A 24,593-nucleotide genomic window follows, 5' to 3' on the forward strand; every position below is an offset into this window, starting at 1 on the left:
TTACCCTTTCCAAATTTAACAAAAAGTCTCCAAATTCATACTTATAAATGAATGGCTGACAAATCCTCCCTACAGAGGCGTTGACAGCCGCATCCCCTGTTCCTCTCCCCTCTCTTCCCCATTAAAGCCTTCTCAATCAATTCCAGCCTGACCTGGTTGGGCTGGTGCCTTTCGTTCGTTGTTGAGAAAGCTTTTCAGAGGTGCCCCTGTCCCTGTCCCTGTCCCACACTGTTCCCATTTTGGTGGCGCGACAGACAGCTTTTCCTGTCGCTGCTACCTCAATCTCTTAGCCCCTATATATGATATAGTTGTTGTGCCTGGACTCCTTCGCTGTCATTTGTAACTTGTAAGATGATCAACGGCAATGAGATTAAGGCTAAAAACCAGACATTGTTATCGTCTTCGTCGTCGTCATTACCATCATTGAACTCCTCAGATTCTGAAGATTTGGAGCGCATGCCATTGGCGCCCCTGATATGGAAGAACAAGAAACGCCTGTCCAAGCAACTTTCAATGTGCGAAACTCGACGTGACAGAGCATGGGAGAGACGTCGCCGCCAGATACTAATGCAGGAGGGGAGAAAAAACAAGCTGCTAGATCCTGATGACCTGACAGATGAAGACTTGAATGAGCTCAAAGGGTGCATAGAGCTTGGATTTGGATTTAAAGAGGAAGAAGGGCAACAATTGACCAATACGATACCAGCACTGGATCTTTATTTTGCCGTTAACCGGCAACTATCGCCAAGCCCCGTGTCCACACCTCATAGTGGAGAATCACCATCATCATCAGCAATGGGCACACGTTCATCTTCGTTTGGAAGCCCTAAGGGCGATCCAGATTGGAAGATATGCAGCCCAGGTAAAGAAAGTCTCCACGACTACATTGCATGTTGTTAATTAGTACTTGACATTGTTGGCTTTTTAATATTTGAATAAGCCTTCTCCTGACATATAACTTTTAATTTCATATACTTGATTCAAAACAAAGAAAGATTCCCTTCTTATATTTGAGTTCAGAATTATATTAACTCGGATTTTTCCAATTCTCTGCATGCAGGTGATGATCCAAAGCAAGTTAAGACTAAGTTAAGGCACTGGGCACAAGCTGTAGCTTGTTCGGTCAGGCAGTCTTATTGATCAAAGTGTGGGATAGATTGTACAGTGAGAGATATATATATAAAAGAGCTAGATCAGACGAAGACATAAATCCAGAGAGAGAGAGGAGAGAGAGAGAGAGAGGGGCTGGCTTAAATTTTCATTAGGGTCTTGATAGAATTTACTACCATTATAGAGGCCAACGAAAACACGAGGAGGCGTTATGGGGTCAATATTTACAAGGTCAATGGAGTAGAAGTTGCCATTGGCTCTTGATAACTTGGTTAGAAATTGATGCATTTGTCTTTTTTTTTTATTTTTCTTCTTTTTTTTTTTACCAGAGTTTCCATGAGTTATTGCAAATTTCATTCTAGTATTATTTGGCCTCTTTTTGCCCTTTTTTTTTTATGTCGAAATCCCCATTGAAGGTAATGTCTTTTGTCGCATTACCTTTAATCATATAATTAGTTCTACATACCTTGATATTTTTTTAGATTGTTCATTGAGTGATATGTGTTCTTCCACCATCAATAAGAATTTCAAGCTCAGAAAATTAAATGAATTTCATTAAAGAGAGTTAGGATTGTTACAGGAGATTGTATACGGTTAGAACAATGGATAAAGTAATAAATTTTAATATTTAAATCAGAACTCAAATATTTAGTTTTTTGTTTTGTTTTACATATAACATTTTTCATTCTTAAATAATGGGGTGAATGTCACATTTTCTCCAGCTATTCTCGATTTCTTGTTAAAAAAAAAAATTGTGTATAAAAGCAGTGGAAAAAAATCAGATAATATATTATATAGTGTTGCTCAATTTCCAGCATCATGATAGCTAGAAAATTAAGGTTTACTTAAGTTCCAGCAACTATGATAGTTAGAAAATTAAGATTTAAAGTTTTTTTTATCTAAAATCTTATTTGTAACCTATTTTTAACCCAAAATAATTAAAAAACATCTTAGAAATCATGATGTATTTATTTATGGTCTTAAAAAAACTAAAATATCATTCTAAAAAACAAAATCAACTTGAAATAAAAAATCAACTCAAGCTTAGATCTTTTTCTTTTTTTTTACGAATCTTAAAGTTAAAAGAAAAATACCTAATATGAATTCTTCTCATCAAATAAAATCATTTAACACAAATATCGATACTTTTGATGGCCTAAATTGATATCAACGATATTTTTCTCTCTCTGTTGCTAGAATCGACGATCTTTCTCTTCTCTCTCAACCAAAGACTAAAGATAACAAAAAAATAAATTTTTGCATCACAATTAAATTAGACAAATATTGAGGTGTCAAAATTATATAATTTGTGTTATTTTTAAAATGTGAAAACCAAAATGCATTTTTCTTAAAATTTCTAGCATACCACTCATGTTTGATATCTTTTTCATTATGATCCTTGGTCTTCCAATTCCACTCTTGAATAAAAAATCAAAAGTATTTGGCTTTTAAATAGGATTAAATTCTCAAAATTAAATTTTAAGTAACAAAATAAATTATAAAAAAATAAATAATGGATCTGTAATATTTTATGTGTGGGTGAATAATGTCACTCTACAGTTAAACTCCCATGCTTTTTAGATTTTTACATAATATTTTTTTAAAAGAAAATTCTATCTAATCTCACCTGCAACATTGCCTTCACATCTATTCATAGAACTAGTATTTTTATTGCATGTGTATCCGGTCGAATAAAATTGTTAAACCTAATTATAAGATAATAAAAAATCAAGAATTTGAATTCCTAGAATGAAATTTGAATCAAATATCATATCTTTTAATGCACATTAAATATTATTAACGAGAAAAATTATAAATAAATATATAAAAATAAATAAAAGGCGTGCTTGTTGTTATATCTCTTCATTTTTTATTATTAAAAATTACCAATAAATTCACTTTTGATGAAAAAAGTAGAAAGTATTTTTTTATATTTTCTTATAGATTCATAAGTTCTTGTTTGATATTAAAAAAATAATTTTTTTAAATATATAATTCAATTATATATTTAATATTTTCTTTCTTAATTTTCTATGCATTTTTTCCATTGTTAGTAGCTAGAAAATTATAAACATACTTGAAAATTAAAACAATATTATTCGTATCATATTTTCATAAAAAAGTTTTGTGTCTTTGTTTTTTTTTAAAAAATAAGATGGTGCGCTCTATTCTTTCTTTCTTGCATCATAAATAATTGTTTCAATTAAAAAAAATACAAGTCTTTTCATTTAAAAAAAAGTCAATGATACTATAACCACTAATATCTTGTACAATTTAATAGTTTTATTATTTTATATTTGAGTTATACTTATGGTAAAAATAAATTGCAAAGTATAGGCATGAATATAAATTTTATAGGTTTTTTGTTTTAAAAAAGTCTTTTTAATATTAGTAGTGAATATAAAAAGAGTCAATGAACATAAATAATTGTTTCAATTAAAAAAAAGTACAAGTCTTTTCATTTAAAAAAAACAATAATACTATAACCAATGATCTCTTGTAAAATAATTTCAATTTGATAGTTTTATTATTTTATATTTGGATTATACATAAGGTAAAAGTAAATCAAAAAAATATAGGCATGAATAGAAATTTTATAATTTTTTTGTTTTAAAAAAGAATTTTTAATATTAGTAGTGATTATAGAAAGTAAAAATATCATAAATCACTTCTTAATTTCTTATTTTAATTGCTTGTATTTAGTAATGTAGTTGAAAACTCTTGAAAAGCTTCAAAGAATGGACAAAAATAGATATTGGTATATTCAAAAAAAAAAAACTAGTGACAATTATAAAAAAGGAATTACAAAAAGTTTACGGATTCTTTTTATCTAAAAGGGTCAATGATATATAATGATATATAAGATAATAACAAAAGATTTTATATAGAAGAACCTAAGGATCATGATGTAAATTTTCTTAAATAATCAAATGTCAAGGTTTCAACCCCTTAATATAGTATTTCACCAAAAATAATATATTGAAAAAAATATTTTTTTTCCCATAAAACATTTAAACATTAGCATCAAATTGCTCTAATCTTTATTATAATTGAAAAGTATGGAAATAATGTGTGTGTTTTAAAACCTTGTTTAATCATTTATTTAAAAAAAATCAAACTTATAATTTTAAATATAAAGAAAATTGGCATGGCCTAGAAAGCCGAGATCATTCAAGCCTAAACTAGGTAGACACTTGACTTTCAAATAATTATAAAAAAAAACTAAGTATTTTACAATTACATTAATTTTTATAGATTAAAAAGGAATTCATGGATTCTCTCATCTCTCAACAGAGACTAAAATATAAATGCAAACTATAATAAATAATTAAAAACTCCAAAATCAATTCAAAACTTTCTAAATAACAACTCGTAAAACCCCTCTGAAACCAATCAAGAAAAGCCATTTAATAAAAACCCTCTAAACCAATCCAAAAAAATTAAATTCCATTAAATGAATATTAAATTTTTTTCTTAATTAATTGTTGATGGGTAATTATTAATTGTTAATTTTGACAGTTAAATGTAAATGTTATGAAAACAAGATCAAAATATAAACATAAACTATAGCAACAAAAAAAAAAATTCAAAATACCAATCCAAAAATTTCAAAACACCAATAAATAAAAACCCCTATGACGAATCAAAAGCTTCAAAAATGCCATCTAATAAATATTCCAAAGACCAGTCATTTTTTTTTTAAATCTGTGATTAAAATTGTAATTTTTTTATTGGTGAATAATGAATGAATAGTAAAGCACTGTCATTTTTTTTATTTTTTTAATATTATAATTTGTTAATAATGTGAATTATTAGTGTTTTATTGTTAATTGTTAACAATGTGAACTATTAGAATTTTTATTAAATCATTGGTTTGTAATATGTTGCCTTTAGATCAATTTTTTTCACGTAAAAAAGAAAATTTAGGTGTTGTGATATATTTTTAGTAAGAAAACAAATTATATGAGAGGTGACCCAATGTGATGTGGTTAACTTGACGGGTCCAAAATTAAACTTGAATGATTATTAAAAATACAATTTGACTAAAAAATATCAAGACATCTTTTGTTTTTTAATATTGAGATGAAAATATATTAAATTGATTAGAATTAACCCAGATTAATCTGTCAAATTTTATTACTTAGGTCATTAGATAATGATAACCCTTTATAAAGCAAATCAAAATAAAGTATGAAAATCAATTTTCAATCAACCTAATTTTAAAAGATGAAATTAATAAAAAAATATTTTAAAAACCAAAAAAATTAAGCAAATCTAATTAACCCACCAAAATCGCAACCCGAGTCATATGATTAAGATAACTTCATTGAGAACAAATAAAAAAAATATAAAACTTAATTTCTGTTCAACTCAATCTTGAAAATAAAATTGAAAAAATATCAATCAAAAAGAAAAAGATCCAAGTCAACCCGAGTTAACCTTCCAAACCTGTGAATAAAGTAAAGAGACTGAGATAACTTTATAAAAAGCAAATCATAAAAATAATTATGAAGTCTAACTTTAAACAAACTAGATATTAAAGAATGAAATTGAAAAAGAATTAAAAAAAGATAAAAATAACCCGGGTTAATTTATGAAAATTAAGACTTGAGACAATAATAATATTAAATGATAAGATTGAAAAAAAATAAAGCTTTGTGAGGATGAGAATATTAAATTTCCCTTCTCATTTAGTTTTGTTAATAGTGAGATTTTTTCAAATGAATTTTGGCTTTCAAATAAAGCTTGAACTAGATTTCCATTATACTATATATTATATCAGAAAACAAAAAAATTAACATAAATAAAAAATATCCTAGAGTTACAAGTGCACTATTCTAGCAAACAAGATAAATTTGATCATGAACTCAAAATGTAATACATACAATTAATAAAATAGTTTGAGATTTATATACAAAAAATTACTATAAATAGTTTCTATTGTAGACAAGTCATTATGCTGAGAAACAAGCACATATAAAGATACTCAATCCAAAAATGGGTTGAATGACTAATCAAAACATGATCTATTTAAAAAATAATAATTAACATGCTATATTTTTTAATATTAAAATATTGATATTTTAACATGATTAGACTAAGTTAAATTAAGATGTTAAACTCTTAACATTGTTCATCAACTAAATGATTTATATATATATATATATATATATTATTTTTGATAGCAAATATTGACACTCATAACAAAGAAATCAAATAAAAAAAACAATGATGAGTTGCACAAAAAAACTTCTAATATAAAAAATATTTCTTTCATTTCAACAAAGAACATAATAAAAAAATAAAAGATGTCAAATAAAATAATATTTAAATATGTTTTTAATTTTTTTTTTAAATTGCATATATTTTTTTTGTGTGAAAGGATATATATATATATATATATATATATATATATAATATACATATAAAAGCTTACATGACTTTGCCTCCTTTTTTCTTTAAGATTGTGCGGATGAGACATTGTTTGCCTAGCTTTTTCATTAAAACAAACATGAGGACACATTGTTTATTAAGATAGAATCCAAACAATTTTTCAAGTCTTGATTTACTTATCAAAAGGAACTTATCAATATGAATAATGATTTTTTTTTGGATAAAATGAGGCCACCCTATAACTTTCTCTCTCTCTCTTCAATGATTTTTTTCTCTTCTTTCTTAAATCAAAGAACAGAGCATGAACATAATAAAGTCTTGAACTAAAAATATTTATTCTCCAAACTAAAATGATCACAAAGAAACTTTGCTAAAATCCTAAGGCAAAAGTTGGCAAAACTTTGCTAAAATCCTAAGGCAAAAGTAGGCAACAAAAAAAGAAAAAGAAAAAGAATAAGAAAAAAGAGGAATTATGAAAGAAAGAGGTAGAAAAGACTACCGGGTTAGAAAAAGAAGGAAATAAATAGTGAAAGGTTTTTGTAAAAAATAAAGTTTGTGTTAAGAGTATTTTTCAAATAATATTTTTAATGTCAATTTTAATAGGAATTACCGTTGCAAATCAGAGGGTCTCCCCTTCTAATTTGCTTTTGGTTATTTTTTAACAATTGAATTCCATTTGGACTTTAAATAAATACCCTTAAAAAGATTTTAAATTAAAAAATTGATTTAATTATTGAAATTTAATTTAATTTTAAGAGTTTAAAAAAAAAGAAGGATAAATAGGATGATATATTGAAATTAAATTTAATTTTAAGAGTTAAAAAAAAAAAGGATAAATAGGATGATATTTTTTTTTTCTGCCAACAAGATAATGTCTGAGGCAAGACTCAAATAATCAAATGGTTTGGAATTCAATTGATTACGAAACAATACATTAGGGGCTAGATTAAATATTGTTTTTTCGTGTTGGGGCCCCTGGCGGACAAAGTAGAGGGATTTGCATTGAAAATCTATATGGTTTAGGTATCGTTTTTGGATATGAATGAAGATTAGAGGACCTTAGTTTTAAACCCTACTCCGTTCTTCACTATCTTTGCCTTTTCCCTCTGGAAGCATAAACGGGGAAACGTTACAGGGACGAAGCGCTTACTGTCCTTGCGTTGTGCAGCAGACCCGCTTAGTATTCTGTTTCTGTTCTTTCAGACCGAGCCCGGAAAACCCAGTTCCTTAATAATTGATAAAAACCGACTATCGAAAAAAAGATAAAATTGTTTGTGGGTTTTGAAACCATTTATCTGTGAAACTCACGATGGCTTCTGAAGCCCTTGCAGGTTACCTCTCTCTATCTCTCTCTCATCAGTGTTTGTGTGTTTATTGTAACATAATTAGCTATAAAGATGCAAACTTTTATACAAAGTTCATTTCATTTTAGAGAGTTCAGCAATATCTTTTTTAGAGGTTCTCGTTTCGCCTATATGCAAGTTCTTGAATTTGTTTATCTTCGGTCCTGAGTGATTGCAGCGAGGCAGAAAGTTCAGCATTTTCTTACTGCTGCTTGTGTAGGGAATCTTGATCTTCTTAAAAGTAAGTTCTTTACTTTTCTTTTCTTTCCTTTTTTTTTTCCCGGCTTCCATTGCCTTTTGGTGGAGTAGGTCATTATGTATTGGTATTCTGGTTATATGGGATCTATTGTTTTTTTCTTTTAATGTTTAATTTTGATGATTGATGTTTGTTTAAACAGGTATAGCTTCACAGCTTGATGAAGGGAACGGAATGTCGAATACTGTGGCAGATATAAAGGATGCTAATAAACGAGGAGCACTTCATTTTGCGGCAAGAGAAGGACAGACTGAGGTTTGCAAGTATTTGATTGAGGAGTTGAAGCTTGATGTTGATACGAAAGATGAAGATGGTATTTTTCTTATATCCACACTGTCCCTACTCATAGTTTTGAGAATACCCTTTCCTTATTATTCTTGAGAATCCCTTCATTCTATTTAATTAAGTTGCCTGGGCACCGTTTTACTGAGATGAACAAAGACTGACTAACACGCATTAAGTAGACCAGCTTTTGGTTTGACTGGCCATGTAATTGAGCAATATGAGAAATCGTGTCATTGTTTTTAGATATCAACTTTGCAGGGACAAGTTTTAGACTATCCTGTTGCTAGAAGAAAATTCATAAGAACTCTTAAATATCCTGATCCTGGTCTATTAGTTTCAAATGGGTATCATTGTTGGTGGGTCTTCCTTACAGTTTAGATTATGGAACATGGTGAGTTGGCAACTTGGCTGTTAGATTGGGTACTTGGTGTAGGTAATTCTCTCGGTTGTATTGTTTATGCATATTAGATGTATTACATGAACAAATTTTCAAAGCTTTACTAGTTTTACCCCATCATTTTTGAACATAGTAAAGCTATGAATGGAATTAGGTCTTGAAAAGTGCTGTTAGAATTAAACCCCCTGTGATTGGACACCTGAACGAGATCCATGCAAGAAGAGCACCATAGGTATCAGCCATCAGGGACAGAATTAATGTATGTGAAAATAAACTGGGGCATGCACAAAAGTTGACAACTTCCTCCTTTCAATCTGCTTGTTTAGAAAACTTAAGCGAAATCATGTTCTTATGATTCACATTTATGTTTGCATCTCAAAACAGTATTTTTCAGAAATTTAGATGACATGCATTTGTCTTTTGCAGTTATTGATACATAGATCATCTCAAGGAAATTGTACCATATGCAGGTGAGACTCCTATTATTCATGCTGCTCGGCAAGGACATACTGCCACTGCTAAATATCTTCTTGATCAGGGTGCCAATCCTGTTATGCCAAGTGATTTAGGGGCCACAGCCTTGCACCACTCTGCAGGGATAGGTATGTTTGGGGTTTAACAGGGCAAGTCTTGCGCTTCTGCATGGTAATGTTTCCTGCTTGATCTTTCTGATGATTTGCACTGTAATGCTTAATGCAGAGAAATCAGTTTTACTCCTAGATTCATTCCACCTGCTTCTTCTGTTGAGATTTTTTCTTTATTGGATTGCATGCTTTTGTTTGCAGGAAATAATGAATTGATGGAGTGTTTACTTTCTAAGGGTGCTGAGGTTGATTCACAAAGTGATGCTGGTACTCCTTTAATCTGGGCTGCTGGGCATGGCCAACAGGATGCTTTGAAAGTGTTGCTGGAGCACCATGCGAATGTAATTTCCCCCCTTTTCTCACTGTATTAATGTTATTCATTATCAGTTAAATCTGTCACTAATTGTAAAAGCAAACAAGAGAGAGACAAAAGGAGTGAGTTACAGCCATGAATTGCATGTAGTGAGAGAAGCCATTTTAAATTTGGCAGATGTGACAATCCAAGCTGAACACATATCATGTAGTGACACTTGAAAAACTATATAGATCATGTATAACCGTGTAAAGAAGTCATCCCTGTGATATCCAAGTCTTTGGATAACAATTATCGCATTTTTGGTATTCTCATGTATAGATTTCTCCAACAGGTTATTTGCTATGTTCCAGAACTTCCACAAGTCTGTTTAAATATTTTCTGATTCAGGACATGCTCTTATGTTTCTCAATGATGTGTGGCTAGATTGTTTTTGAGTAGTGTTATTTTTATCTTTTGATATTCTTTTGCAGCCTAATGCTGAAACAGAAGATGGTGTAACTCCATTATTATCAGCTGTAGCAGCTGGTTCATTAGCATGCCTAGAGTTGTTGGTTCAGGTATCTCCTAAATCATTAACTATTTTGTATATGGCTATCAAATTTTTTGAGCTTGTTGGTTGTATCACTGGTTTTATAGCAATTTATAAAGTGAATGGATTTTTCTGTAGACCAAAGCGTGGGAATATTGTTTAGGAGATCACACCCATTGGTGTAGAAGCATCTTTAATCCTACTTGTTATGCTTACATGCTTATAGCTTAACGCCATTTTATAGCACGACTTTTGTGATTTCTTCTGTGCAGGCTGGTGCAGATGTGAATGTTGCTTCTGGAGGAGCAACTCCGCTGCACATTGCTGCTGATATTGGAAGCCCAGAAATTTTGAACTGTTTGTTGGAAGCTGGAGCTGATCCTAATGTCACTGATGAGGTAAGGCTACTACTACATTCAGTTACTTGAGGGATTACTGTAGCTTTCTTTATAGTGTTATTTGTTGTTTGTCTCTATGCTTCTACATGTTGGGGTTCAGGAAATATCTTTTTGATGAATATATTTTTATTTATTTTGATTTTCAATACTTTCTTATGGTTGGCTTTGGGGCAGAAGGGTAGCAATACCTGATTTGTCTTCATGAATTTAGAGTTTTCTCCTACTCCCTAGGATTTCTATCTTATCAAACATTGTTAAAGTTTGTTTTTTTCCCATGGAAATTTCCGAAGTTCTTAATGTTGCAATTTCATGGTAAATGTAATTCATTTGAAAAAGAAAAAGAAAAATGTAAATGGTGCTTCCTTTCGTGGAATTATTTTTCACCTTTATTTTAACTTGGAATGATTATGAATTTTCTTTGCATCATAGGATGGTCAGAAACCAATACAGGTTGCAGCTGCAAGAGGTAACCATGCTGCTGTTGAGATTCTTTTCCCTTTGACAACAAAAGTTAAGAGCATCTCTAAGTGGACTGTCGATGGAATTCTTGAACACATGCAGTCTGAAGCTAACAAAGTGGTATTGTGATCCTCAAAAGATATGGTTATGAATTTTATGCGAATTGATAAACTTTCCTATTTGTTGCTAAAGCCACAAATACATGTGCTCCGTCTGCTATCACTATTTAACAATTACTAATTTAAGTTTTCTGTCTTATTGAGGGGTCGAAGTTTGTGAACATCCATACATACTCACATGAGGATCTGTTGTACTATTAATGAATGAGCTCTTGGTTGTGAATGCTTTATTTTCACAAGAAATCACATCATCTATTGCTATGAAGATATTTTCACTGAATAGAGAGAAATAATGACCTGATAACAGGCTAACTTGACCAGATATTGTTATTCTACTCACACAGCTATTTTTATTTTATTCTTGGCAGTTTCCTAGTGTTAATTTCCCTTTGATTGGGTTGGAAATTCTTTGTAGGAAGAAACACAGAAAGTGAAGGAAGTTGACGCTTCAGGGGACACAGAAACACTTAAAAGAGATCTGCCTGAGGTTCTGCTTATGCTATAATTTAATTTTCTTGCTGGTTACATGTTGCTTTTGTTGTGATTTTTTTGTCATGATGCTTTTTGAGTTTATTCCTTGACAATGGATCCTTCTTCCTTGCCATAGTTTTACTGAATAGCTTACTATTATCACTTATGTGTAACTTCCTCTCATTGGGTGCAATTATGTTTTTAAGAATTCAGTTTTGATTTACTTGTCAATTTTGCAGTCAATCATAAAAGTTGTTTCTAATGATGGCAGTTGGTTATCGCACGTGATAAAGTGGATTTGTTTTGTTTGTTGGTTCAAATGCTTCAATTGTGTTCATGGCTTTGGCCATTCTGTTTATTCTTATTTTGAAGTAAGAAATCATGGAACCTTCAACCACATGCAAGAAATCATGCTAATTGCAGACCTTCTGTAGCTTGCTCAGCACTGCTATTTAAGATTTATGTACTAGTTATATATAGGCCTCATACCAAATTGGTTGGATCAGAACTGTCACGTTCAGAGCTAAGCTGACCTTATTAACTCCAAAAATCCTCCCCAGAATTGACCTGCAGCTGTTCAGATTGATTTGGCTCTTTGCTCCACTTATCTTTAGCATTTTGAAGCTTGCTCAGTGCAGCTAATGCTATTTAAGATTTATGTATTTGTTATGAATGGGTCTGAAACCAAGTGGGTTGTATCAGAACTGTCACTTTTCAGACTGGGATGACTTATTAACTCCAAAAACCCAACCCAGATTTGAACCGAAGCAGTTCAGATTGATTTGGCTCCCTCCTTATCCTGTAATCTTTTGCATTTTGATAACCAATTGGAACATAGGGAAATTAGATCTTGCAACCTCCTAACCTGTTTATTGCATTTATGCAGCTTTAATGAAGAAGGGAAGAATACATACACATTATAGATAGATATACGTTTTTTATGTCTCAATCCCAACCTGATCATTGAACTGAGCCTGTCAATTAGTTACAGGGTTGGGTTGCCAGGCAACATGAAGCATTATCCCAAGAGCCAACCTCAACTAAAATCAAATCCATAATCTTACTGTTATAACATGAACAGACCAATCTACCCCAAAATTGGTTGGTTTCCATACCTGAATTGAATGGCATTACACTAGCATTCATGAAGTTTTTAGGAGTTTATGGCAATTCACTTGGAAATGTACCTTGCATCATGGGTTGTCTTTTATGCCAAGGCAAAGTGATCCCACAACTCAAGAAATTTGGTTGGAATTATATTTCAGTGTGTTTCTCACCATAATAAATGTTCCAACAACTTTTTCAGGTGTCACCTGAAGCAAAGGAGAGAGCTGCTGAAGCAAAATCAAGAGGAGATGATGCTTTCAAACGAAACGAATATCTTACAGCAGTGAATGATTATGCACAAGTATGTCATTTGTTCTGTATCCTATTTCAGAGGTTTAGAGTTTTTATTCTTTTTCTTGTTCTTTTAATAGAGTGTTCAGTCCTTATGCATGAAATTAGTTTTTTCAAATAACATGCTATTTGGCATTTGGAAACTAGCTTTTTAATGACTTTTGTCCTGTTACTAAATATTTTGAAGGGTTAAGGACTCAATCTGTCCTTATTAATAAGGTAATTCTCCAATCTATCCTTGTATCTTCAGTTGAGTCAATTGTCCTAGAATATACGTTAAGTTTCTAATCTATCCTTTTGACAAGATTTCCAGGCCAGACTACTGGAATTAGTCATGTGATGTGCATACAGCTATTTTTACTCTTAAAATGCCCTTCCCAGCTAGACAAACTGAAGTTTTTCATGTGCAAATCACGTGACTTTTTCCTGTGCTTTAGCCTAAAAATCTTACTGAAGGGATTTATTAGAAACTTAGCTTATATTCAAGGATAAAATTGAATCAATTAGGGATTCAAGGACAGATTGGAGAATTATCCTGATATATATGGATAGATAGTCTAATCCTATTTTGAATTTTTATCGGAACTCATTTCATACATTGGATCTTTGGACACCCTACATGAGTCATGATTGTCTAAAGAATTAGGTGTTAAAATCTAAATTTGTGTTTCCCTTTAATATGGAAATTAGTTGAATTGTTTGTGAAAGGGGTTATATGTCAAGATGGGATATTTAATGGAGCAAATTTTGTTTTAAAGTAGTCAAGCCTTAGATGGAATGCCAGAAGATCTAGAAATACACATGCAAATGTTCCTTTCTAGGTGCTTGTGGTTGCTTTCTGATACTTTATTATTAATGTTGTATACACAACATTGAAGAATTCTTAGTTGACTGACTGACCATCATTATTGAGTAGCTTTCTGGATCTTGACTGAATAGAAGGTTGATGTTGCATTTGCAGGCAATTGATCTGGATCCCACAAATGCTGCTGTGCTTTCAAATAGAAGCCTGTGTTGGATACGATTAGGGCAACCTGACCAAGCATTAGCTGATGCAAAGGCCTGCAGAGAGCTAAAACCTGATTGGCCAAAAGCTTGGTATCGGGAAGGCGCAGCTCTGCGCTTGTTGCAGGCATGCCTTTTTTTCTTTTCTTTTTTCCATGGGTGCTGTACTGATTTACATTGTCTAGCATTTCTTGATTGCCTTGTACTTGCAGAGGTTTGATGAAGCAGCAAATTCCTTTTATGAGGGTGTGAAGCTTGACCCTGAAAATAAGGAGCTTGTGAAATCCTTTAGGTATGTGATAAAAAATTACGTTACAAATTTTTGCTTCTCTGACCCTTTAAACTTCTGTTCTCTTTCCATGTAAGTCAAGATATGCTAGTATATCAGCATATGGATTCTGAATTCTTAACCGAGCATGTTAACTCTGGAACTTACAGATATGCAAATTACCTGGCAAAAACTGTATAAGGAAGAAAAAAAAGAACGATGTAAGGCCAATTGAAATTTGAAAATAACTCCTTTGTGTGATTGGTGAGGAGTGGAGGGATGAATTTGTATAATGAACATAGAATACAAGCATTTCTGGTTGTGAATCAAATGGTATCTCTACAAGTTTATTTTATTTTTCTACTTGGAGATTTTTTATTTTTTGATTGTAGTTAATCTCATATCTGGTTATTTTGCAACAGTCTCCACATTCTACACTAGACTTAATCTTGTTTTGTGCTGCATTGCATTTCGGTACTTTGGAGCACCTTTGCAGAACTTTCAGAACCCATAGAAGCAATAAATGAGTTTTTCCCTCATTGCATGAGCACACCAGATAGATTACGTTGACTTCTGTCCTTTTAACAGGCTATATTTCATGACACATGTTTAGCCTAGTGTGCACGTTCAGAACTCATTGCTAATTCTTTTTCTATGCCATCTTTAGGATAAATTTATTTGTAACCATGCAACTCGCCTCTTCTTTCAGGGAAGCAGTTGATGCTGGGAGAAAGTTTCATGGCACAGATCAGGGAAAACCATGACGTGTCTATGGCAAATACATCAGACTGAGATGAGGGACTGAAAGTTGTCTATGAAAGCTTTGCTGGTTTTTCTCATTCCTTCCTATTCTGGAAGAAGCTGCAAAATCGAATTAGTTGTATTAAATCCTCGTGGGGGAGAAAGGAAAAGGAGAAGAAAGTAGAAATGGTATCTCAATACAAGATAGTACTTGACATAAATTTAGCATGTTGAGTTCTTTTCCTGTTTTGCTATGAATCCCATGTGACTTGATAGGTTTTTTCGTTATAATTGTACGAGTTTTCTAGTTGAAAATCAACAATATTAGAATTTTCTTTTACCCTTTCTTTTGAAGATAGTTTTCTTCTTCCGTTGATTTCAAAAAATAAAAATAAAAATAAAATCATATTCTCTTTCTTGCACGTAATTATGTAATTCATCACCCAGCTTATCAACAGATGAAGTTGTGAAAACTTCAGAATTGGATTGGGTTTTTTACGAGCAGTTTTGGTTGTGAAGTGTGAGCTTACCTGGTTCTCCTTGCAAAGTAGGTTTTCTGTTGAAGGGAGGGATTTTTTTATGCTTGAGATAGTAAAATGTAAGAGAGAAAAATATAAAAAGAATAAATTGTGCAAGAAAGTACATGTGTGATTCTATATGTTCTTGTTAGAACTTGTTAAATGTATTTGTATGAAGCTTTTGAATAGATTTAAAAGCTTTGGAGTAATCTCGGTTTATTACCCCAGTAATGATTTCAAAGATAGTTTATTTTAACTTTAGGTTTTTTTTTTTGTAAATTAATTTTTTTTTTAGTTTTATCTTTTTATCCTTAAACTTCTTGATTTTTTTATGTAGTTATTTTAATTTTATATTTCAAGTTATGAGTTATTATGGTTTATAATTAAAAAACAAATTTAATATTTAATATGTTAAATTGAATCAAATATTTTTTTTATTTTTTAATATTTAATTTACTAATAATTAAGTTTTAATTTATTTTTTATAAGATTATTTTATTTTTATTTTATTATCAAATAAAATTGTTGAGATATTTTAAAGGTATTTAGAAGAAATCTTCTTATAATATTAACAAATATTTATTTATTTTTTAATTATATTATTAAATTAATTAAAATTATTGATTTCATCCTAATCAATACCTGAATTTTATATTTTTTTCTTATTTAAAAAACCATGAACGTTTAGACATTTTTTTTTACATTAGAAAAAAATTAATCCACAGCATATGATACATCAATCTAGTCAAGAACTATTCTTTATCTTATAATTCTAGATAGAATTGGAAGTTTAAATAGTAATGACTAAATCGAAAATTAAATGGTAATCGAAGAAGTAGCATATCAATTTCCACAGATTATGGAGTCCATGTTTAAATGGTGGGTTAAGCTTGGTCCTTAAACGAAGCTAATTTTTGGCTGGCAACTGTGAGCAAATAAAAAGAAAGAAGCCATCTTTTTGAACATGAGATTCCTCTTCCCTGGCACAGTTTCTCTCCAATTTTTCTCTGGTCTTCTTCTTCAAAAAAAAAATCCAGAATCCCAGAGAGAACCTATACCGAAAAAGATTTTGTTGTTCTTAGGTAAAAATTAATTTACCATAAAGGTCTCATCTTTCTCTCTCCAAATCAAAACCAACCTTTGATTGAACTCATAAAGTCTCAAACTTTCTTTCAATCCGATCCAAACAAAAACCCTCCATTTAAATGTCACTAAAACCACAAGCAGGTTATGGCACCATCCCCACCACCATCAGCACAACCACAACAACCACCACACAACCCCTACGATCACCAACGACCCTGACATTCATCTCACGCGCCACCACCACAACTCAAACCCTCATTGCAACGCGCCGTCCTTGGCAAGAACTTATAAAGTTCTCATCTTTCATTCGCCCTTACACTTATGATGAATCCATTTCACGGATCAAATACAACGTCAATTACTTTCGCGTAAATTATGCAATGATATTTCTTGCAATCCTGTTTTTAAGTCTTTTGTGGCATCCAATTTCTATTATTGTGTTTATCGGGGTATTTGTCGCGTGGTTGTTTCTTTATTTCGAGCGTGATGGCCCGGTTGTGCTGTTTAATAGGAGTTTTGATGATAGAGTTGTTTTGTGTGTTCTTGGATTGGTTACTATAGTGGCATTGGCGTATACTGATGTGGGTTTGAATGTTTTGATTGCTTTGATTATTGGGGTGGTTGTTGTTGGAGTTCATGCTGCGTTTAGGGGCACCGAGGATTTGTTTCTTGATGAGGAAAGTGCTGTTGAAGGTGGGTTGCTTTCAGTAGCTGGCAGTCGGCCTTTGCAACCCAAAACGGGTTGTACTCGGAATCTCATTGTTTGATTTGAAGCTTGTATTGGTGGAATCTCATTGTTTTTAGGAGATTTGAATCGAGGTTTTATGCCCATGCCCAAGATGACGATGGAGTTTGTTGCTGACGGTGGAATTGGGGAATGGTGACTTGGATTTGGTAGTTTGGATTTTTGGTTTGTTGTAACTTGCAGCTTCTATTTTTGTGATGCTATGAGGGAAGGCCATAAGAATGTTAAGATCGAATTGGGAACGTGTCGGTTGGCAGCAGTTGCAAGGAGGTGATTTTTGTGTCTTTCTTGGGGAATTTTTCCTTTGGTAACCAGCTTTACTGTAGCAATTCAAGCGTGATTACTAATTTGTCTGTTTCAGTTGACTGTTAATGGAAACTCGTGTTTTCTTTAGGCACAAAGTGAATCATCAAGATGATTAACCAACTTAAAAAATTCTCGTCTCCTGTTGGTATTATACTGAAGAATGGTTATCATGGACTTGACATATCTGATTGTGGCGGCTTATGCTCAAAATCATTAAACCAGCTCGTAGTCGAAGCTCAAGTAAAGTAATGGTTGATGATGAGTGGATGATAGACTGTTTAAGTAGCACGATCAGGTCTTCACTCTATCTTTTCTTGCTTTGGTACACTAGCATCCCCGCAGTTTGTAATGCAGCACTCATAATGCCTGGTTTTAATGCTTTTATTAAGCTTAGAAAGAGGGGAAGCCAATTTGCTTCCCTTTTGTCCTATTCCTCTTCTATCACATGTCCAACCTTTAATAACTTAAAGAACAAAGCATATATATGATTCCATGGCAGTTCTATGCGTTTGCTTGCTATCCCTGTGAGGTTATCTGCCAAGGATAGGTAAGTTAGGAGGAGTTAAATATGTGTATCCTTATTGCATTTCCCGCCACTTAAATAGCTAAATTGAGGGATCAGCTTTTCTGCTGTTGTTTTTTTGATAAAAACTAGTTTGGAAGGATACCTTGGCTTCCTCTAATATATACAGAAATATTGATGATTGGCATCAAGAACTTCAATAGGAAAAAGCTAAAATAAAATCTCTCAAAAGTTTAATGAAGGTTAGCTTGGAATCGTGATGAGATGAGGGGAGGAGCTCAAATTCTAGTGGAAGCATTCCACACACCGAAGGCCCTCTTTGATGACCTTTTCATCGAATTCTTCAAGGTTCTTCCTTATCCTTTGTAATTATCATGACTACTAGGGACCAGTTTGGTTCGACCATGGTAGGTTTTTTTGTCATGAAAAACCAGAAAAACTGGAAACCTATTAAATTTGTTAATAAATTTTATTTCGGTTCTCTCACAATCCAGAACAGAGGAAAAATAATAGAAATTAGAGATTCTATCAAAAGAGACAAACCTGCTACTTTATGCATGTCTCACGACATGTGAGATCTGTTAGTGTCTAGTAAAATAAAATATATATATATACACAATTCATCACTTTAGGAGATTATGAACTATAAACACTAACAAGCTTTAGTAAAGCAATCATAAAATAAAAGAACAACAAACGGTGGTCCTTGTTTAATAACGGAAATTTTAAGAAAAGGAAAAGGTTTGATCAAAACCTGTAGCGTTTAAAAGTTAGCTTACGCAACAGTATAGAATTCCACTGTAAGCTCAAAATATTATAATATTTGCTTATAATTACCTTAGCAATAAAAACACGAGGGGAGACCGGGGCAGAGAGAGAACCACGGACCATCAAGAATTGATATAATTTTAAGGAACATGTATAAATCTATGATGATGAGACATGATTATTAAGTAAAGATCTACAGTCTCGTGAACGTGAACTCTATTTTTAGCACGTTAAACCAGTTAAGCCTTCCAAGTGGTTAAAAGAATTAATAATCTTTTTATAGGTCAAATTGGTGCTTTGGCTAATTGATCACTTGAAAGCATGATGATTATTTAACATCAACCAGATGGGTGTTTGGTGACCGAGTGATGTAGTCGTGCTTGTAGAAATTGAAGGTTGCAAACATTAAGGTAAGGATCTAAGATTTTGACAAATTATATGAATGACTTACTAAGTTTTTGTATAAATCAATGAGGCAAGTTTAAGATTAAAAGAAAATCTAGTTATGCCAGACTGAATTAATATCTTAAAACTATGACAATAAAAAATTCAATTGTTGAATTGAGTTTAAATTCTTTCACATGATTCTATAAAAAGTTTCTTTTTTACTTATTAAATAATCAGATATCTCAGAATTAGGCTTATAAATTGTTATTGAGGTCAATTTTTTTATTTTCCTAACTTTTTTTGGATTTATTATTTTATTTTGGATTCCATTTTAATTTCCTTTGTGTTTTAGGATCTTAAGTTATTTTTCTAGTAGAGGTAGGGTTATGTAGCTTATTTAAAGGTTTTGTAAACATTTAAGGAGATAGATTTCATTATAATTATTTTCAAATAGTAAAATTGTGAATTTAAGATATGCAATTCTTTTTGTTCATTGAACCTTGTATATTTTTCTATATTTTCTATGTTGTTGTCTTTATTAACTTATACCCGCATCAATTAGTATAAGAGCTCAACAATTCTAGATTTATTGCTTGATGTGTGTTGTAATCTCATGAATATTTATTTGCTTGATATGTGCTGCTACAACCATGGCAGGCAAAGATTATGGAGCGGGGTGTGGTCAATGAGGGGATAAGAAGGCTTCTATTTAGACGAGAAATGTCCAGGTGCTCAACATTCAGGACATGCAAATGCAAATCATAGAGTTGACCTGCAGGTTAAAAGAGATGGACTTATTAGGCTAAAACCAAAACCAAGAGTGTGATCATTGGTCATTGAGTAGTACTGAAAATAAAAAAAGTCAACATCTCAAGCTAGAAGAGATCAGATTTAGGGATTATAATGTTCTTGTCAAGATTCCTGAGTTTGTTGGAAGTTTGCAGACAGAGGAATTCATAGACTAGTTGAACAAAGTTGAGATGAATTTTTTAGTACAATGAGGTTTTGAGTAAACATGAGTTAAGATAATCACAATCATACTAAATAGTCGGTTATCTTCTAGTGGGAACAATTAAAGAAGATGCAAAAGAGGCAAGGAAAGCCAAAAACCAATGATTAGGTCAAGATGATAAAAAGAAGATAAGGGGGCACTTCCTTTTTTCAGCTATTTCTAAACCTTATGCCAAAGGTTTCACATGCCGAAACAAGAACGTAAGTCTATCTATGATTACATTATTGATTCCTACAAGTTAATAGCCTGGAATGATTTGATAAAAATAAAAGGGTAGTTTGTGACAAGGTATCCAAGTGGTTTACAGCAGTCCATCCGAGATGTACATTGTCTTCAGTCTCTATGAATAATTTCAAAGGCATATCAGAGGGACTTGGTAGTAGAGAAGCAATAGGCTGCTAAGGCTATTAGTAGAAATTTCTAGGTAGATTAGAATAATAAACGAGGGCATAATAATAATATTTAGAGGAAAAACACCATATAACCTAAGTCACCCAACAAAATCATTAGACGATGGGTCTTAGCTTTATAACGTATGTTTTTGTGTTATTGTTGTCCTTGTTAGCTTCTGTCTGCCTGCATCACTGAGCATGTAGCTGAATCTTTTGAATTTAAAAGGCAGATGGTGGGCATTGTGAATGTCATATCATTAAGAGATGAAGTTATCATGTAGCACCTTACATGCATATGAATACTTTTATATTTCCGAAATAGTCTTTTCATGTTGTAAAACTCAAATCATATAATAAATCTTAACCTTCGACAAATTATTTTCATGTTATGGCAATGATAGTCACCGTCCATTCATGCTTTGCCGAATGTATAATAATGTTTGACTACTGTCTCGATATAAAAGAGACAGACCATGATGACAAAGAACACATGCCTCTCTATACTTTATGTTTTAAAAGTATTAAAAATCACTTTAAAATTATTTTGAAAACATGCATATTATTTTGTCTCCGTTTCTATCTTGTTAGCTAACCACGTTTATATCTCTTATATATCTATCTCTTCTATCATGGAACACTAATTGAAAGTAACCTGAAACATCATCATGTTAAGGCTATGTAACAAACAATTTTTCTTCTGTCCTGAAACACTATGTTGAGGCTGAATGACAAACAATCAGGGGCAGAAAATAGAGAAAATAGGAAGCGCCTTGCTAAAAGCATGTGACATGCTCTCCCATCGATGGGGTTTTGAATATCATGCACTTAGGGCATATGAAGATGATGTGGATGCTCGTAAACTATACACAAATGAAGGCTACAGAGTTGTATCAAGTGATCCCCAATGGTTAACTTGAATTGGAAGAAAACGCCGGATGCTTATGATTAAACAGTCCGATTTGCTTAATCAGCATTTCTATTTTATTTTTTTTCAATCATATATGTGATTTGATCTTTGACATACATCAAGCAATTGTAAAGGAAAATTCTGCAATGGCCTTCTGATTGCCTAGCAAGTCCATTGTCAATAGTTTGTTGCTAGACGGAAACTTGAATTTTAATTTTGGTGGGGCTTCTACGACTTTTATTCATTAAAAGATATATATACATAAAACCGTACTTTTAAGCAACTCGACAACTAGCAGAAGAAAACCAGCTTTCATAACAAATGAGACAGAAAATATCAAAATTTGAAGAGAACAGTTCACTTCATAGCAGATACACCTCGGACTAAGAGACAGAGACCATCTATATTCATGAAGCTTGGACAACAATCTAAAATATCCAATTACCATTTGAAGAAGTCGATTCCCTGATATTTCAACGATAAGCAAGAGACTTTTTCCATGAATAAAATGGCAAATCAGCAAGACAGCTTCTGTGGAATAAAACAAAAACCTACCTCACTAATTCTCCTCTAAGTTAATGGAGTCCCCAAACTTTCCATACAAAATCTTCTTTAACTTGGCCATCTGTGCAACCACGGACTCTTTCTCTTCATCAAGTGTTTCCATGTTCTTACTAGTCACCTCTTTCATCTGCTCTATCCTGGTCTCAACCTCATCCCTTGGAACATGAGCAAAGACTTCTCCAATTTGGAACCGAACCACCTCCTCATCAGTAAGAATTAACTCGTTGCTTGCATCCTCCAGATTATCATTGGTTTCCTGAAGAAAAGGAGCTATTGCATAAGTGAAAAAACTCAGCACGGTAGAGAACAGGATTAAAAACAAAATTACGCATCCCTATATGCATTTATAGAATGGGTGGGGCATATTAGGTCCAAGAGATAGGTTACACAACAAGATGCATCCTTTCATCCCTTTCATCCCTCGCATCCCAGTTTGGATGGGATTCAATTTCAGGTCTTCAAAGACAAAGTCAAGTGAATTTACTGTCTAGGCTACTGAAATCCACGAGGCCAATATGAATAACTTGCTGCCATTTGCAAAAGATGGCTATTACGCTGTGCTGTTGCGCTAGTACTGGCAATGTGACAAACTGTCCACATAAAATTATGGTAATCCTTGCGCTTTTGTTTATGTATAATTAAGTCGAGACAGGTTTAGGACAAAAATGTCTGTGAAGGGAACACTATGCACAAAGCATCTCCGACTGGATGGACCTGGGTGGTAAAGTATTTGAACAACCAAAATGGAAATTTGAAAAGGAGTTTGTGGAGTTCAGCGAGTCTTAAATATGATAACAGCATGTTATGTTTAACTCTGATGGAGGAAACTAGGGGCAAATAAGAAAGAAAAATGTAGGGGAGAGGAGCAAGAATTTCGTGAAAGCAACCAGTAACAAAGGTGGAAGAAGTAAAAGTAAGATCTTAACATAGAAAATGCATTCTTAATTTGGATATTGAATTTTATGAAGTGAATTTACCATCTAGGCTAGCTGGAACCCACAAGGTCAATATGAATAACTTGCTGCCACATGCAAAAAATTGGGATCGAAATCTTTTGCATTCAGAAAAATAAAATAAAAAATTATTCCATGTCTCCTTCCTTTCCATTCTCAATTCTAAATCAAACTAGGAAACAGAGAGGGAAATTAGAATTCACTTTAGAGTTTCACTACCTTAGTTTTGGCATGGGAGACCAAGAGTATGCCTGCACTATCTTAATTTTCTATGAATATGGTCCATTGACATGCGCAACAACTTGCCTGTGACCACAATATTTGGACCCTACGACAAACCGATCCACTCAAGCTTTGCTCCAGATCAGCAAGAAGATGTAATTCCTCAAAATCTTTCACAGGCTTAGTCTTAACTTCAGTTCCCATTTAAAGCATAGGCAAAAACAAACCCAGTAACTTAATGCAATCTTCACTCAAATTAACATATTCAAGATCGTCCATTTCAAGATATACGAGGCAACCTCAACAATCTTTAACATTCAACATAAGCTCAATTAGCTCACTTTAGCTTGCAAGCACTGGAATTTTTTGACCCTACATTTGCTTAAGCCCTCCTACTGCACCAAACCAACATACCCTTAAACGTACAAACACTAAGACAGAAAATTGAATTTCCAGTTCATATTCAAATCAATCACATTTAGCCTTTTAAACGCAAACTCCAGTTGCTGCACACTCTGATCAATAAGTGCAACAATCTTTTTATTTTCTCTTTTTTATCTACCAATAATACTCAGTAAAAATATTAACCTCTTATTCAAAACATAAAAAACTAACCCAAAAAAGATGATAGAACAAACCCATCAAATAAAACACAAAATCAAAGCTGCCCTTGTTACAAATTCAGAAAAACCATCTCCACATAAATGCTAAACGTTAATAAGAGTGAAATCAAAGGCATATAAATACACAAAAAGATGGTACCTTGGCAATCTTAATTTCGTCTTCAAGCTCGTGCAATCTGTTGTTTAATCTGCCAAATTTGTTGATGTTCTGCTGATCCTCCCAAGTCACCTCCTTGTCAGATCCACCACCCTTTCACCATTCACCTCATTGTTATTTATTTAATTATTAAACCATAAAAAGATAATAACAATAGTAATAATGGAGTTGTTTGTAGGAGGGTTTTCTATTGATTACCTGCTGCATGTTTTGACTTTGAGAAAGCTTCCAAGTAGACAGACCGACCGACCAAGGTTTGATGCGCTCACTTCAACCTCTCAGCAATTGCAAACAACACACTGAAGAGTTTCCAGCATTAAAGATTGTCTATCATTAATGGTTCTTGAGTAAATTATT

The 24,593-nt window shown here is 32.5% G+C and overlaps 4 protein-coding genes and 1 long non-coding RNA gene across 8 annotated transcripts; 4 read left to right on the forward strand and 1 right to left on the reverse strand.

The window, feature by feature from the left end:
- The first annotated feature begins 351 nt into the window (after positions 1 to 351).
- On the forward strand, positions 352 to 1,140 carry LOC105135429 (uncharacterized). The gene is made up of 2 exons (XM_011040291.1): positions 352 to 862; positions 1,061 to 1,140. Exons 1-2 carry the CDS (start codon positions 352 to 354, stop codon positions 1,138 to 1,140), a joined length of 591 nt encoding a protein of 196 aa, XP_011038593.1.
- Positions 1,141 to 7,599: 6,459 nt separating this feature from the next.
- LOC105135397 (ankyrin-1-like) lies at positions 7,600 to 15,571 on the forward strand. Of its 3 annotated transcripts, none has more exons than XM_011040255.1 (14): positions 7,600 to 7,835; positions 8,026 to 8,088; positions 8,246 to 8,416; positions 9,256 to 9,387; positions 9,571 to 9,710; positions 10,156 to 10,242; positions 10,487 to 10,612; positions 11,042 to 11,191; positions 11,606 to 11,677; positions 12,968 to 13,069; positions 14,021 to 14,191; positions 14,277 to 14,356; positions 15,042 to 15,134; positions 15,271 to 15,571. In XM_011040255.1, exons 1-13 carry the CDS (start codon positions 7,814 to 7,816, stop codon positions 15,094 to 15,096), a joined length of 1,371 nt encoding a protein of 456 aa, XP_011038557.1. In that variant the 5' UTR covers positions 7,600 to 7,813; the 3' UTR covers positions 15,097 to 15,134; positions 15,271 to 15,571. The 3 variants fall into 3 exon arrangements, with proteins under 3 accessions (XP_011038557.1, XP_011038558.1, XP_011038556.1); XM_011040256.1 differs by having other exon boundaries at positions 15,278 to 15,571; XM_011040254.1 differs by having other exon boundaries at positions 15,042 to 15,571.
- A 956-nt stretch (positions 15,572 to 16,527) lies between these two features.
- On the forward strand, positions 16,528 to 17,835 carry LOC105135398 (PRA1 family protein E-like). Its single transcript, XM_011040257.1, has one exon. The coding sequence runs from the start codon at positions 16,797 to 16,799 to the stop codon at positions 17,442 to 17,444; it is 648 nt and encodes a 215-aa protein (XP_011038559.1). The 5' UTR covers positions 16,528 to 16,796; the 3' UTR covers positions 17,445 to 17,835.
- Positions 17,836 to 18,394: 559 nt separating this feature from the next.
- On the forward strand, positions 18,395 to 20,550 carry LOC105135399 (uncharacterized). Its single transcript, XR_844174.1, has 3 exons — positions 18,395 to 18,599; positions 19,303 to 19,429; positions 20,064 to 20,550. It is a non-coding gene; the product is annotated as an uncharacterized LOC105135399 (long non-coding RNA).
- A 1,548-nt stretch (positions 20,551 to 22,098) lies between these two features.
- Positions 22,099 to 24,581, reverse strand: LOC105135400 (probable prefoldin subunit 4). Of its 2 annotated transcripts, none has more exons than XM_011040259.1 (3): positions 24,435 to 24,581; positions 24,219 to 24,311; positions 22,099 to 22,537 (listed from the first exon to the last, which is right to left on the reverse strand). In XM_011040259.1, the coding sequence occupies exons 1-3, from the start codon at positions 24,441 to 24,443 to the stop codon at positions 22,277 to 22,279; spliced, it is 363 nt and encodes a 120-aa protein (XP_011038561.1). In that variant the 5' UTR covers positions 24,444 to 24,581; the 3' UTR covers positions 22,099 to 22,276. The 2 variants fall into 2 exon arrangements, with proteins under 2 accessions (XP_011038561.1, XP_011038560.1); XM_011040258.1 differs by having other exon boundaries at positions 24,219 to 24,329; positions 24,435 to 24,579.
- Positions 24,582 to 24,593: the final 12 nt, after the last annotated feature.

The sequence above is a fragment of the Populus euphratica genome, unplaced genomic scaffold (assembly GCF_000495115.2).
Source record: "Populus euphratica unplaced genomic scaffold, PopEup_1.0 scaffold64.1, whole genome shotgun sequence".
Lineage (NCBI taxonomy): Eukaryota > Viridiplantae > Streptophyta > Magnoliopsida > Malpighiales > Salicaceae > Populus > Populus euphratica.

Coding starts and splice junctions, on each gene's coding strand:
- LOC105135397 (XM_011040254.1), top strand. CDS start 7,814: ATGGCTTCTGAAGCCCTTGCAG. Junction 7,836..8,025: donor GGCTTCTGAAGCCCTTGCAG/GTTACCTCTCTC, acceptor GAGTGATTGCAG/CGAGGCAGAAAGTTCAGCAT. Junction 14,357..15,041: donor GAGCTTGTGAAATCCTTTAG/GTATGTGATAAA, acceptor CTCTTCTTTCAG/GGAAGCAGTTGATGCTGGGA.
- LOC105135398 (XM_011040257.1), top strand. CDS start 16,797: ATGTCACTAAAACCACAAGCAGGTTATGGCACCATCCCCACCACCATC.
- LOC105135429 (XM_011040291.1), top strand. CDS start 352: ATGATCAACGGCAATGAGATTAAGGCTAAAAACCAGACATTGTTATCG. Junction 863..1,060: donor TTGGAAGATATGCAGCCCAG/GTAAAGAAAGTC, acceptor CTCTGCATGCAG/GTGATGATCCAAAGCAAGTT.
- LOC105135400 (XM_011040258.1), bottom strand. Junction 22,538..24,218: donor ACGAAATTAAGATTGCCAAG/GTACCATCTTTT, acceptor CCTTTTCTTCAG/GAAACCAATGATAATCTGGA.